The following is a 15,398-nucleotide window of genomic DNA, read 5'->3' as shown; positions in this document are numbered from 1 at the left end:
TCCCAGGAGTGGACGTCCCAGCAAATTCATCCCAAGGTCAGACCGTGCAATGCTCAGAGAAATTGCAAAAAACCCAAGCGTTACATCTCAGACTCTACAGGCCTCAGTTAGCATGTTCAATGTTAAAGTTCATGACAGTACAATTAGAAAAAGACTGAACAAGTATGGTTTGTTTGGAAGGGTTGCCAGGAGAAAGACTCTTCTCTCTAAAAAGAACATGGCAGCACGGCTTAGGTTTGCAAAGTTGCATCTGAACAAACCACAAGACTTCTGGAACAATGTCCTTTGGACAGACGAGACCAAAGTGGAGATGTTTGGCCATAATGCACAACACCATGTTTGGCGAAAACCAAACACTGCATATCAGCACAAACACCTCATACCAACTGTCAAGCACGGTGCTGGAGGGGTGATGATTTGGGCTTGTTTTGCAGCCACAGGACCTGGGCACCTTGCAGTCATTGAGTCGACCATGAACTCCTCTGTATACCAAAGTATTCTAGAGTCAAATGTGAGGCCATCTGTCCGACAGCTAAAACTTGGCTGAAACTGGGTCATGCAACAGGACAATGATCCCAAGCACACCAGCAAATCTACAACAGAATGGCTGAAAAAGAAAAGAATCAAGGTGTTGCAATGGCCCAGTCAAAGTCCAGACCTCAACCCGATTGAAATGCTGTGGCAGGACCTTTAGAGAGCTGTGCATAAACAAATGCCCACAAACCTCAATGAATTGAAGCAATGTTGTAAAGAAGAGTGGGCCAAAATTCCTCCACAACGATGTGAGAGACTGATAAAGTCATACAGAAAACGATTACTTGAAGTTATTGCTAAGGAGGGTGTACTTTCTTTTTCATACGACTGTAGCTATCCAAAATATTAACAAAGACACTAATCAATATAAGTAAAATACAAATACATCTAAAAGAAGAGGCAAGAGATTGTTGAAAGGTTTGGACAGAGTATTAATTTATTCATTACATAAGGTCCACAAGTATTTATTCTTTGTACAATTCTCACAAGGATAAACAAAACTGTTTATCTGTAAGGAACACACTTGCTGAAGAGCTTTTATTTGTAACACCCCTTCCTTCATTTAAATCCTCTAGACAGACAGAATATGAAAGGAAGAAGGGAGAAAGTGGGGAGGATGGATTGTTGGTCTTGAAATGAGGATTTAACATGGGCTTTACAGTGGTGCATCACCCATTTCAGTTTTCCAGAACAACTTGGTTTGCCTGCCATTAGGCTCTGCTAAAAATGAGAGCTGGAACTGCTCTGATGTACAAAGAAATGTTTCAATGTGAGGCACCACTATAAGACCACGGTGTTTTATGGACATGAATGTGAGAAGGTTGAAGTTAAACAGAGTATGTTCACATTGAAAGAGAAATCAGAATGTGCTCCTTCAAAATAATCAGTCCCTGGGCTTCGAGGTGCACTCAGCATAACGGTCCAAAACCAAATCTACCTTATTCCATTGAATATTTGACTATTGGTAATTGCTTTTATTGTCACTGTCTGTGTTGAAATGAGACAGCCCGTAATGCGTGACTGACATACTGTTTATCTGTAGAGATAGTCAGCCTGAATGTTGGCAGCAATCTCAGCCTCCCACTTGTCTCCATTGTTGAGGAGTTTCTCCTTATTATACAGCAGTTCCTCGTGAGTCTCTGTGGAGAACTCAAAGTTGGGGCCCTGAGAGAAAGACAGACAGATGCATACATTTGCTTCAATTAATCTGGTTCTGTTGAATGTATGGTCAGTTAATTCTATGAGCAATATCATGTCAAATGTCGGATTGTACATTTCACAAGTAGATCCCAATACTAGTGAAATTTGTGGTGCCTTAAAAGTGACACCAAATATTAACTAATAATTCTGCTTACTGAAAATACAGAATTATGTTAGATACATATGCTGCTTACACACTGTTGCTGATTACATACATTTAAATAAATTGTTTATTTTTTTCTAAAATAATACTGTTTCTCATTACATCTAAATATTCTTTTCAAAAATACATATTTAATGGAAGTGCGTGCTCATCCAGTTAATTAATAATTTACTGATGAAATCAAATCAGACATGACAATTGACATTAGGACGATATTCCCCCATAGCATTATTATACATAATATTCCGCATTATACTGTATATAGTAGATTTATTAATATGGCACTCTCATTAAACCTCTGTAAAGTTTAATTTTCTCTCGTGCAGTGTCAGAGAAAATCACTCTCACGCTTCAAACGGACATTCAATCCCTCGTGCTGAAAAGGCGTGTCTCTCTCCTGTTGCTGGACTGCTTTCACTTTAAAGCCCGGTGCAAACTGTATGATTTTGGCCACGATTCTGTCATCGGAGACAAATTTCGGGAATCCTAAAGGATTTCTGTCATCATAGGGCAAAATCGGCAATCTTACAATGTTCAGTGTAACATGTTCACAGACGGCCGATTAATAGCCTTTGCGATGATCTTTAGCCTCCGACAAAGTTCTGGCAGTGTCAGAAATTTAGCATCGCAGCCGTATAGTGTGACTGCTATTACGATAGCCAGATGAGATAGTCCGCTCCTCTCTCACAGCCCAATTCACTTGGAAAGAAACCTGCTCCGCGTCTGCATTATAGCAACATTTGTGCCCAGTTATCACACTAATCAAGCTCTTTCAGTGTTTTTTCTTCTTTTAATTTGAAGAAATTAAGTTCCCCTATGTGAACAGAGATGATGTTCATTTTTTGGGCCGCAAGTCTTTTTATTTCCACAATAAATCTTTGCTTGTGGTACCTAATTATTACTGTAGGCTACCTCCCGCAATCGCGTTCATTCTCAACATCTGTAATGTTTTGTATTTGTGATCAGGCTGTCTTATTATAGGCCTGTTTGACTAAATCCATCTTTCTTTTTACATGTTAGCCTATGCTCATGATGGAGTGGTATTGGAGCAATGGAAATGCTGATGTCCTGACTTTCAGAAAAAAATGCTCCTCCGGAGAGGGCAAATCTCGCCGTTTCGCTTCTATTCCACAATGCTCCTGTAACGCGAGTCACGTTCACTGATCAGGATGATTGGGACCACAGTTGGCTACGATGTGTATCATACAGTCTGACATAATGTCGCACAGTGTGCCTTGGCAATATCAATGCGTTCATATCGTACAGTCTGACAAGCAACAATCTTTTTTTTTCTCCCAATTTGAAATGCCCAATTCCCAATGTCCTCATGGTCGCATAGTGATTCGCCTCAATCCGGGTGGCGGAGGACGAATCTCAGCTGCCTCCTTCAAATATCATGTCTGTAATGCCTGAATTGCCCTTTATCAATAGTGATTTTTAACCTTGACAGCAACTGTGGAAACAGATCAAACCTGTTTTATATCCAACCATTGATAAGCTTTTATTCCTCTAGATTAATTAAAATAAACCTGAATTTCTTGAATAAAGTACTTATGGCAAAAATCACTAGTCTCTGTCTTGCACGCTCTCAACTTTAAAGAATGTGCATGATGCAGCAGCAGCAGCTCCATCCGAGGGAAGGTGGAATGACACTCGTTTGGGTAAAAAGTGCTTACAGAGAATGCCCAGAATACACAGCTTATCGGGATTCACGTGGGTGATATTTTTAGGTCTGAAAATCCAGAATTCCAGGTTAATCTGGAAAAATTACATCCCTGGTCTACATACAGGCTATGCCACATACTTGAGGTGTATAAAATATACCTGTGAACTCCCTCTACTGAAACCTCACACTTATGAGTGAAAAACACAGTGAGAATGGCCAGGATGAGTACTTGCACTAGTGTGGTGCCAACTCTTACCTCTACAATGGCATCTACCGGACAAGCTTCCTGGCAAAAGCCACAGTAGATGCATTTGGTCATGTCTATGTCATAGCGTGTTGTTCGCCTGCTGCCATCAGCGCGCGGCTCTGCCTCAATTGTGATGGCCTGAAAGAGAAGCAAAGGGGGTCACTGATTTACATGCACTACTTTGGGGGAGAAATAGTATGTAACATAATCCTGACAGCTATAACATTTTATACTGTTGTAAATACTCTTCCTATTTATTTGTGATACATAGCTAAGTTTTCAATAAGATTAATTTACTGCTTATTATTACACTGTTATAAAAACAATGTAAGCAGCAAGACCAAGTGCAGTGTAAAAAGAGATTGTACCTGTGCTGGGCAGATGGCCTCACATAGTTTACACGCAATGCAACGCTCCTCTCCAGAGGGGTACCTGCGCAGTGCATGTTCACCACGGAAACGGGGAGAAAGAGGGCCCTTCTCGAATGGGTAGTTGATTGTAGCAGGCTCACGGAAGAGATAGCTCATAGTCATTCCCAACCCTGAATCAACATTCAGATGGGGCCTACTATTTAGAGGTATCCCATTTTAAATTATAAAAAGAAAGGTCACATGATGTTACTGACCTCTAAACAGCTCTGTCCACAGAAGAGTCTGAGCTGCACGGTCCGTGATGGACTTCATATCCGTAGCTTCCTCCTCATTATTGACATACTCTAAATAAAGAAAATAAGCATTGTGACATATGCAAGGACTTTGAAATAAACATACACTGGATTAAAATAGAGTGGTTCCTGTTTTTGCCGTTTGAGATACTCACTTATCCCCGCTCTGTGCGCTGATAGGCTGAGAGGACGTGCAAGATTTTGACTGGCCAGAAATGACCCTAAAGAAGAAGCCCATGTCATAATCAGGTATAAGGCAATAAAATAATCTGTGCTTAACTCAAGAGACAAAACTATCAATATTTTGATGATATGTATATACACCAGGGTCTGAAATTAAGGGTGGCTAGGGGCAAAAATGACAAATGCACCCGTAATTCAAAATGTGGGCGCAAAAATGTCCTCATAATGAATTCTTCAGGTTTTTATTTGTAACATCAGATATAGTTCTTAAAGGGATAGTTCACTCAAAAATGAAAATTCTCTCATCATTTACTCATCTTCATGCCATCCCAGATGTGTATGACTTTCTTTCTTCTGCTGAACACAAACAAAGATGTTTAGAAGAATATTTCAGCTCTGTAGGTCCATACAATGCAAGTGAATGCTGGCCAGAACTTCAAAGTTCCAAAAAGCATATACAGGCCGCATAAAAGTCCTTTATTTAAGTCCTTTTCTACTATAAAATTTTCTCACCCACACCTATCATATCACTTCTGAAGACATGGATTTAATCACTGGACTTGTATGGATTACTTTTATGTGGCCTTTAAATGCTTTTTGTAGCTTCAAAGTTCTGGCCAAACTGCACTTGCATTTTGAAGACCAACAAAGCTGAGATATTCTTTGAAAAATCTTTGTTTGTGTTCAGCAGAAGAAAGAAAGTCAAGCACATCTGGGATTGCATGAGGGTGAGTAAATGATGAGAGAATTTTCAATTTAGGGTGAACTATCGCTTTAAGTTTCTATTATAGTCCTAGTTATTCATATTATGCCACAAATATGAGTTGATGTTGAATACATTTTTAGGGTAAGAGATAATAAATTCTTAATCTTGAAAATTGTATTTATGAATTGATTAAAGTATTTGACAAATGAATGAGACAAAGTTTGTTTTAAATTTTCCGAAAAAATATGCCCTCATAAAAGGTAAAAATGGCCTTAATGTAAAACTTAATTTCTGACACTGATATATACATATGTCACTGCATTTGTTTCAATTTAATTCATGCACCACAAATGTTGCTATGTTGACCCACCTGGCCTGGGTACGGTGTAGAGCAGACGTAACGCTGCAGACATCTTAAAGAAGTCCACTGAGAGTGACAGGGAAGAAGATGAGGGAATATATGGCTTGTTATATAAGTATGTACTATGTACACCATGCACAGTGCTGTGAAAAAGTATTTGCCTGCTGATTTTTTTTTCTATTTTCGTGTATTTTTCATACTAAATTGTTTTAGATCTTCAAACGAGATATAACATAAAACAAAGACAACCTGAGTAAACACAAAATACAGTTTTAAAATATATATATATCGATATTTTTAGTAGTGCCCGACCGATATATTGGTATCGGCGTATATTTTACCAATACGAAAACTTTTTTCAGAACATATAATGCTGAAAAGAATGCTTTAGAATTGGTGTCATTATATAGATTGTCCAGCAGAGTGCGCTCCGACTCCATTGTTTACAGAGCTGACGGTGGCTCTGCAGAAAGGGCGGAGTTATGCTGTGTGTCATAAGTTAACTAGTTTGTGAAATACATACTGGAAAGTTAATAAACAATGACCCCATCATTTTCCCTTTTCAATACAACTAATATAACGTTAACCCTGTCCCTGACAACCATGTCACTCATGTCTGTTTGCTGTTAGCCAGCTATAGTTTGTCATTGCAGTCAGTAATGTAGCAGATTGAAAGGTAAACATCAGAGCATCTTTTTGCAGCTCAGCAGACAACTGTGCGGTAGTGGATTGTGTCTGTTGAGTACTGATTTCATGTATGTTGTTACCTAGTTGATGAGACACAATGCTGGAAAGTAAAATAAACAACATCCGTCTTTTACTCTCCATGACAACGAGCTTATAGCTAACTAGCTAATCACATAGCTACTTTCATTGTTTTCAGCTAAGTGCAAGTTAATGAGTAAATATGGTTCACCAAACTGTTTTGTTCAGGATTCACAGTTTGGTACCCCCTTCAACTGAACAATTCCAGTCGTTGCATTTCCAAAATGTAATATTTAGAAGTCTGGTTTTTGACCATTGAAAGTTTCCCCTGAACTTGTATATCAGAATATGGTGTAACACCACTGCTGCTGTTTATCTCTTGACTCGGCAGTATTAATATAGTCAGCATTTGACTGATACTAAACAGTACTGATGTTTATTTAGCTATTTATTTTATTTTTATTTATTCTTTATTTAAATGGTCAGCATTTGACTGATACTAAACAGTACTGATGTTTATCAAGCTATTTATTGTATTTGTATTTATTCTTTATTTTCACAGTGTTCATTTCTAGAATTTGTTGACAATGTATAATAACAATGTCAGATGTTCTTTGATAAAACATATTTAAGAAAGCAGCCTTCTGAGTACCTTTGCATAGTCATATCGGTGCAAAATCGGTGAAAAATCCACATAGAAAAGGTCTGTTTTCATTCCAGCTCAAAAATTAAATATATCGGTCACCATATCGCTAATCGGTGAATTGTCCCTCTCTAAAATCAGTATCGGTCTAAAAAAATCCCATATCGGTCGGGCTCTAATTTTCATTGAAGCAAAAAAGTTATCCAACACCTATATCACCCATGTGAAAATCTAACTGCCCCCTTAAACTTAATAGCTGGTTGTGACCCCTTTAGCAGCAACAGCTGCAACCAAAAGCTTCAGATAACTGGAGATCCGTCTTTCACAACGCTGTGGTGGAATTTTGGCCCACTCTTCTTTGCAGAACTGCTTTAGTTTAGCCACATTGGAGGGTTTTTGAGCATGAACTGCCAGTTTAAGGTCCTGCCACAGCATCTCATTTGGGTTCAAGTCAGGACTTTGACTAGGCCACTCCAAAACTTTAATTTAGCTTCCTTACTCCAATGCTTTGGATCATTGTCTTGTTACATAATCTAGTTGCACTTGAGCTTCAACTCATGGACTGATGACCAGATGTTCTCCTTTAGGATTTTCTGGTAGACAGCAGAATTCATGTTTCCCTCAATTATTGCAAGTCAACCTGGCCGTGAAGCAGTAAAGCATCCCTACACCATCACACTACAACCACCATGCTTGACCATAGGTATGATGTTCTTTTTGTGGAATTCTGTGTTTGATTTACGGCAGATGTGACGGAACCCTGTCTTCCAAACAGTTCCACTTTCAACTCATCAGTCCACAGAACATTCTCCCAAAATGTTTAAGGATCATCAAGGTGTGTTTTGGCAAAATGCAGACAAGCCTTAATGTTCCTCTGGGTTAGCAGTGGTTTTGTCTCACCACTCTTCCAAGGATGGCATTTTTGGCCAGTGTCTTTCTGATAGTGGAGTCATGAACAGTGACCTTTATTGATGAGAGAGAGGCCGGCAGTTCCTTGGATGCTGTCCTTGGCTTTTTTGCGACTTCCTGGATGAGTCGTCGCTGTGCTCTTGGGAGGAATTCGGGAAGGTCGGCCACTTCTGGGAAGGTTCACTACTTTGCCAAGTTCTCTCCATTTGGAGATAATGGCTCTCATCTGGTTCTTTCGAGTCCCACAGCCTTTGAAATAGCTTTGTAACCCTTCCCAGACTGATGTATTTCAATCACCTTTTTCCTCATAATTTCTGGAATTTCTGGCATTGTGTGCTACTAGGTGAGACCTTTTAGCCAACTTCATGCTGCTGAAAAAGTTCTATTTAGGTGTTTATTTGATTAAACAGGGCTAGCAGTAATCAGGCCTGGGTGTGTCTAGTCCAGCTGAACCCCATTATGAATGCAGTTTCATAGATTTGGGGATTTAGTAACTAAGGGACAAATACTTTTTCACACAGGCCCAGTTGGTATTGAATAACTTTTTTGCTTCATAAAATAACATTATCATTTAAAAACTGTATTTTGTGTTTACTCAGATTGCTTTTGTTATATGTTAGATTTTGTTTGAACTTTTTAAACAATTTAGTATGAGATGTACACAAAAACAGAAGAAATCAGGATGGGGGCAAATCATTTTTCACACCACTGTAGATTCAGTTGTTTATCAGATTCAGATGAGATTACTAAAACATTCCGGCAGACAATCTATTGATGTGTTTTAAATATCATGACAGAATTAGAAACACGTCCATCTAGATTGTTAGTTAAAATGTATAAGTAAAAGAAAATTTATATATTTTAGGTCCTGTGACTGGCCACCATTTCTTTTCACCAATGTTTATTAACTTTAACTTTGTTGCTTACTGCGGTGTGAGAATTGAAAATATTCCATGTAGCTTCTTAATTTAAAAACTATTTGCACCAATAATAATTTACAAGAATTAGAAAAAATAACAGTAGTTTTAGATGAAACCCTTGACATTTCATGTCAGCTACCCGGTTATACAAAACAGTGTGCCATACTTTTCCCCTACAGGAAGTAAACAAAAACCCAAAACACTGGTTCCACTAAAATCGTGATTAGGGATGGGTGATACCACTCATTTTCTTTTCGATACCAATAATTTCAAGTCCAATATCGCTGATACCGATACTTCTATTACACTGATTTTTTTCTTTTTCTTGATTTCTTGGGATAAAATGGGCAATTTAATATATTATTTTTAGCCATAATTCAAGTCATTTTTTTTTTTTACATTTGTGAGCCTAAACAGAAAATGATTAGACTTCCGTTTTGTTTACCCTTGCAAAAATTAACCATGGGTTCACTACAATAACTATAGTTTAACCATGGGATTTAGTTAAGCCATAGTTACCACACAATTAACCATGGTTACTACTGCAATATTACCGTATTATGTATATGTATTTAAATTAATAGGTGTCATTAATGTTCCTTTTATTAGGCTACTATGAAAATTGTTAATACTTTATTATTACTCTAATAAACTGATTCATAATATGCAATAAACTGTTAAGCATTGTAGCTAATATGAGTGTAGTCATGTTCACATTAACACATTATCTTGTATTACTATATATAGCCTACATAAAAATGTATGGTTATTTGTTTTATTTGTGTACTGTTATGTGCTTTTCTGTGTATAGTGAAATTGTTTTCCTACTTAGAAATATAAACTGAAATTTGATATAACAAGAAAAAGGCAATAACATGCAGTATTTTCAAAAAGTTTAATTGCATAAGTTAAATTTAAAGAGCACCTATTATGGTTTTTAAACGTGCCTAATTTTGTTTTAAAGGTCTCATATAATAGATTTACATGCATTCACGGTCAAAAAACACTTTAATTTGTTCATAATTTAAATTGCAGTATTACCTTTTTTCCCAGTTTCAAAAACGACTGGTTCAATGATCTGTTCTAAAGGATTCATTCTAAACTCCTCCTTTCAGAGAGCCTACTCTGCTCTGATTGGTCAGATGCCCCAGTCTGTTGTGATTGGTCTACCGCTTAGTGTAGTGTTTGAGGGCGGGTCAAAGCTGTTCGCGAGCAGCCAGTGAAGACCAGAGGCGGGCTTTTTGTTACCAAATTACGTAGGTTAGTACAGGAAGTAAGTCTGGAATTACTAACGACTCGTTTCAGGTGTTCAGAATCGGTTCTTTCTTTTGGGAGTCAATAACTCCACATTTCATGGGGCCTGGGTAGCTCAGTGGTAAAAGACGCTGGCTACCACTCCTGGAGTTCGCTAGTTCGAATCCCAGGGCGTGCTGAGTGACTCCAGCCAGGCCTCCTAAGCAACCAAATTGGCCCGGTTGCTAGGGAGGGTAGAGTCACATGGGGTAACCTCCTCGTGGTCACTATAATGTGGTTCGTTCTTGGTGGGGCGCGTGGTGAGTTGAGCTCGGATGCTGAGGTGGGTGGTGTGAAGCCTCCACACGTGCTATGTCTCCGTAGCAACGCGCTCAACAAGCCACGTGATAAGATGCACAGGTTGATGGTCTCAGACGTGGAGGCAGCTGAGATTCATCCTCCTCCACCTGGATTGAAGCAAATCACTACACAACCATGTGGATTTAAAAATGCGCACTGGGAATTTGGGCATTCCAAATTGGGTGAAAATAGAGGAAAAATCCAAAAAACAAATATAATAATAAAACAATCTTTATAAATATATATATATATATATATATATATATATATATATATATATATATAAAAATCCATATTTCGTGCACTTTGATTTTTGAAACTTTGCAGATTTTTTACATTCACAAACAGCTATATAACACACTACATGAAAGGTAATATTTGAAAAACCATAATAGGTGCTCTTTAAATGTATATACATATATTTGGCAAGGAAATAAGTTTACAGTGCAAATTATGGTCACTCCTTGTGCATTAGACACTGGAAATGTACCGCCCCTTACTGAAACGGAAAATATGATTGGTTAGCAAATATCCAATCGCGTCTGAAATGAACGTTCTGATTGGTGGATCTGATTAGTTGGACTGTCTGTCTTGCCAGTGCAGTCAGTTGCGCTCCCGTAGCTCTGTGCACGTTCAGAGAGATTCACTGTACACTTATTAAAACACACACAACTCACTCAATGGTGCTGCGGCATCGTATTAGCAGATTTAAAAAGTTCCGGGTCAAAAGACTACTCGTTGTTCTGGCGGCCATACGTATCATCACTTATTTCAGGTGGGCATACGGCGTGTGCCCTAGACTACACTACTGTCCAGTTCTCTGATTATCTCTCATTACCTCTACAAGGCACTGATCCCTCTTGTTTGAACGAGTCTCGTGACGGCACAAGCGCTTGTCTGCTTGTGTCTTTCAACATTTATTCATGTTATGAGCGGAAGAAGAAATAGTTCCCATCCTGCACAAGTATTTGCTCATATGGCCTAATCCTTTTATTTCACTTTGCAGTTTATGATTATTGTTCATGCTCACCAAATTATAATATCCCTATTTAAAAAAAAAAAAAAAAAGATCGATATTTTTGTGTGAGGATCGATATTTTTTATACAACATCAGTATCGGAAGTATCGATACTTTAGGATCGATCCGCCCATCACTATGCAGCAGACACATTAAATGTGGATGATTTCAAATCTATGAACAGTACGCATGTAAAACGTGTAATCTAATACATAATCCAAGTCGTGCAAAGCTTACACACTCCAGACAACGAGGACAGCAGCAGTAAAGTTCAGGACACTCGTGCTATCCACGCGTTTACTGGTTAAAACACAGCGGTAGTGAGATATAGATAATGCATTCATTTAATCTTCGCACAGTTATCATTAAATATTTTAGTGTTGTTAATCTGGCTAAATGTTGACAGTGCAGTGGTTGTGGTAGCTTAGCCACAAGTTAATTTCTCAAGGACTTTCAATGACTGTAATGCCAATATGTTTACAACCTTTAAACCAATAATTGTCTCATTATCATTATATAAATTCGATCAGTTCCACACAGTGCAGTGTCTGACTACTCAAAGGATAGACGATAAATACGAGTTTGCAAATCAGTTCACACTCACCGGACAGTCGCTATTTGGCCTTCTCAACCAGAACAGCGGACGATTATGGAAATGCACACTCAGAACGCCGGAAGTGAGGTCACACATTAGTTTCTCACACACAAGAGAGCCGTACAAATATTTGTGCTATATTAATGTAACTATTAATGTAATATATATATAATACAATTCCAATTACATTATCTTGTACATTCCATAACAATTTAACAGAATGTGTCAGAACTTTAGTTTAAAGGAATGTTCCGGGTTTAATACAAGTTAAGCTCAATCGACAGTATTTGTGGCGTAATGTTGATGACCACAAAAATAATTTTGACTCGTCCCTCCTTTTCTTTAAAAAAAAAAAAAAAAAGAAGCAAAAATCTGTTACAGTGTGGCATTTACAATGGAAGTGAATGGGGTTAATCCGTAAACGTTAAAATACTCACTGTTTTGAAAGTATAGCCACAAGACATAAACAATATGCGTGTTAACACGGTTGAGAGGGTTACTTTTAAAATGTATTCCACTACAGATTACAAAATACATGCTGTAAAATGTAATTTGTAATGTATTCTGTAAGATTACTCAAAGTCAGTAACGTATTTTAAATACTTTGGATTACTTCTTCAGCACTGGCAGATTTTTTCACTTGTTTTGACCATAAACAAGTTAATAACAAGTGAAAAAAATCTGCCAATACAGAAAGACAAAATACACTTATATTAAAAATTGATTTTCTTAAAAAAAAAAAGAATAATAATAATAATAAATAAATAAATAAGAAAATCTTATGCAGTGTTGCTTAAAAAACAAGGTAAAGTAAATGTAACTTGTTTTAAGGATTTTTAGATAATTAGAGTTTTAGAGGAAAAAAATACAACAAAGATTTTTGCAGTAATTTTAAATGTCTTACAGAGGGGGGAAAAAAATAACATCTAATGTGGATTTTCTTAGAAAAATATAATCATGCCTGACAGCAGGTGCATGTATATGGTTTAGAAATAGCATTTTAGCTTAGCATAAAGCTAAGTGTTCACATGTCAATTTACACAATGTTAACTATTTCTGCTGCTCCAAACTTACTTCAAAACCCCACAGAGTATACACAAGGACATCGTTTTCTGATCCTATAACATCATATCCACCTTTTCACTCATAACAGTGAGAAAGCGCCCTCTGTCTGCTCGTATGAATGTAAGTAGCGCATCATAAAAAAGTGTTTCTCAGCTGTTCAAACACTCCTCTGATCACATCATATACACTATATTGCCAAAAGTATTCGCTCACCCATCCAAATAATTGAATTCAGGTGTTCCAATCACTTCCATGGCCACAGGTGTATAAAATGAAGCACCTAGGCATGCAGACTGCTTCTACAAACATTTGTGAAAGAATGGGCCGCTCTCAGGAGCTCAGTGAATTCCAGCGTGGTACTGTGATAGGATGCCACCTGTGCAACAAGTCCAGTCATGAAATTTCCTCGCTATTAAATATTCCAAAGTCAACTGTCAATGGTATTATAACAAAGTGGAAGCGATTGGGAATGACAACAACTCAGCCACGAAGTGGTAGGCCACGTAACATGACAGAGCGGGGTCAGCGGATGCTGAGGCGCATAGTGCGCAGAGGTCGCCAACTTTCTGCAGAGTCAATCGCTACAGACCTCCAAAGTTCATGTGGCCTTCAGATTAGCTCAAGAACAGTGCGTAGAGAGCTTCATGGAATGGGTTTCCATGGCCGATCAGCTGCATCCAAGCCATACATCACCAAGTGCAATGCAAAGTGTCGGATGCAGTGGTGTAAAGCACGCCACCACTGGACTCTAGAGCAGTGGAGACTCGTTCTCTGGAGTGACGAATCACGCTTCTCCATCTGGCAATCTGATGGACGAGTCTGGGTTTGGTGGTTGCCAGGAGAACGGTACTTGTCTGACTGCATTGTGCCAACTGTGAAGTTTGGTGGAGGGGGGATTATGTTGTGGGGTTGTTTTTCAGGAGCTGGGCTTGGCCCCTTAGTTCCAGTGAAAGGAACTCTGAATGCTTCAGCATACCAAGAGATTTTGGACAATTCCATGCTCCCAACTTTGTGGGAACAGTTTGGAGATGGCCCCTTCCTGTTCCAACATGACTGCGCACCAGTGCACAAATCAAGGTCCATAAAGACATGGATGAGCGAGTTTGGTGTGGAAGAACTTGACTGGCCTGCACAGAGTCCTGACCTCAACCCGATAGAGCACCTTTGGGATGAATTAGAGCGAAGACTGCGAGCCAGGCCTTCTCGTCCAACATCAGTGTCTGACCTCACAAATGCGCTTCTGGAAGAATGGTCAAAAATTCCCATAAACACACTCCTAAACCTTGTGGAAAGCCTTCCCAGAAGAGTTGAAGCTGTTATAGCTGCAAAGGGTGGGCCGACGTCATATTAAACCCCATGGATTAAGAATGGGATGTCACTTAAATTCATATGCGTCTAAAGGCAGATGAGCCAATACTTTTGGCAATATAGTGTATATGGATGTTTTCCAAGCATTCCAAGCAGACTAAAAATTAAATTAAACAAATGAAAAAAAAAAAAAAAAAAAGCAAAGTAATCTCTTCAGTAATCAAAATACTTTTTGAATGTAACTGTATTCTGATTACCAATGATTTAAATTGTAACTTTAGTGGAATACAGTTACTAATATTTTGTATTTTAAATACGTAATCCCGTTACATGTATTCCGTTACTCCCCAACCTTGTGTGTTTGCATGATTGTAGTGGGATTAAATCTCTAACTTTTTCAGTGTAAAGTTATATCCAATTTAACTTTGTTGTCATGATGACTTAAACCTTTTAATCCCACAAAATGACAATTTAAAGAACTTTACAGCTTAAATAATAGTAATAATAAAAGTTTTAACAAAATAATTAACGTAAGTGCTTTTATAAAATTATAAAATTCACATTTATGGCTTTAAACACTCCAAAACTTGGCCCCATTCACTTCCATTGTAAGTGTCTCACTGTAACTTCGATTTTAGCTTTTTTTTTTTTTTTTTTTTTTTTTTTTTAAGAAAAGTAGGGACGAGTTGAAATTATTTTTTGTGGTATTCAACATTATGCCACAAATGCTGTTGATTGAGCTTAACTTGTATTGAACCCGGAATATTCCTTAAAGCAATAAAAAAATTCAACAGCATACTATTATGAAATATGCTTTATAATAATATGATTTTCCTGTATCTAACACTGTACTTTTGTGTATTGTATAAAAAGATGCATTAACAGACCTTGTCATTTTTTGATGAAAAAATCAGAAAT

The 15,398-nt window shown here is 37.9% G+C and overlaps 1 protein-coding gene across 1 annotated transcript; it reads right to left on the bottom strand.

Moving 5' to 3' along the window:
- Window positions 1-947: 947 nt before the first annotated feature.
- LOC127443382 (NADH dehydrogenase [ubiquinone] iron-sulfur protein 8, mitochondrial-like) lies at window positions 948-12,208 on the bottom strand. Its single transcript, XM_051701916.1, has 7 exons — window positions 12,117-12,208; window positions 5,734-5,790; window positions 4,630-4,695; window positions 4,436-4,525; window positions 4,179-4,351; window positions 3,820-3,948; window positions 948-1,698 (listed from the first exon to the last, which is right to left on the bottom strand). Exons 2-7 carry the CDS (start codon window positions 5,774-5,776, stop codon window positions 1,567-1,569), a joined length of 633 nt encoding a protein of 210 aa, XP_051557876.1. The 5' UTR covers window positions 5,777-5,790; window positions 12,117-12,208; the 3' UTR covers window positions 948-1,566.
- Between the last annotated feature and the right edge of the window lie 3,190 nt (window positions 12,209-15,398).

Source organism: Myxocyprinus asiaticus, chromosome 7 (assembly GCF_019703515.2).
Source record: "Myxocyprinus asiaticus isolate MX2 ecotype Aquarium Trade chromosome 7, UBuf_Myxa_2, whole genome shotgun sequence".
Classification (NCBI taxonomy): Eukaryota; Metazoa; Chordata; class Actinopteri; order Cypriniformes; family Catostomidae; genus Myxocyprinus; species Myxocyprinus asiaticus.
Note: the sequence above shows the minus strand (reverse complement) of the source record. Positions and strands in the feature narration are given on the sequence as shown.

What these genes read in the sequence shown, in the direction of transcription:
- LOC127443382 (XM_051701916.1), bottom strand. Translation starts at nt 5,776, where the DNA reads ATGTCTGCAGCGTTACGTCTGCTCTACACCGTACCCAGGCCAG. An exon ending in AGCGCACAGAGCGGGGATAA is followed by an intron (nt 4,526 to 4,629) that starts GTGAGTATCTCA and finishes TTCTTTATTTAG; the next exon opens with AGTATGTCAATAATGAGGAG. An exon ending in GTGGACAGAGCTGTTTAGAG is followed by an intron (nt 4,352 to 4,435) that starts GTCAGTAACATC and finishes ATGTTGATTCAG; the next exon opens with GGTTGGGAATGACTATGAGC.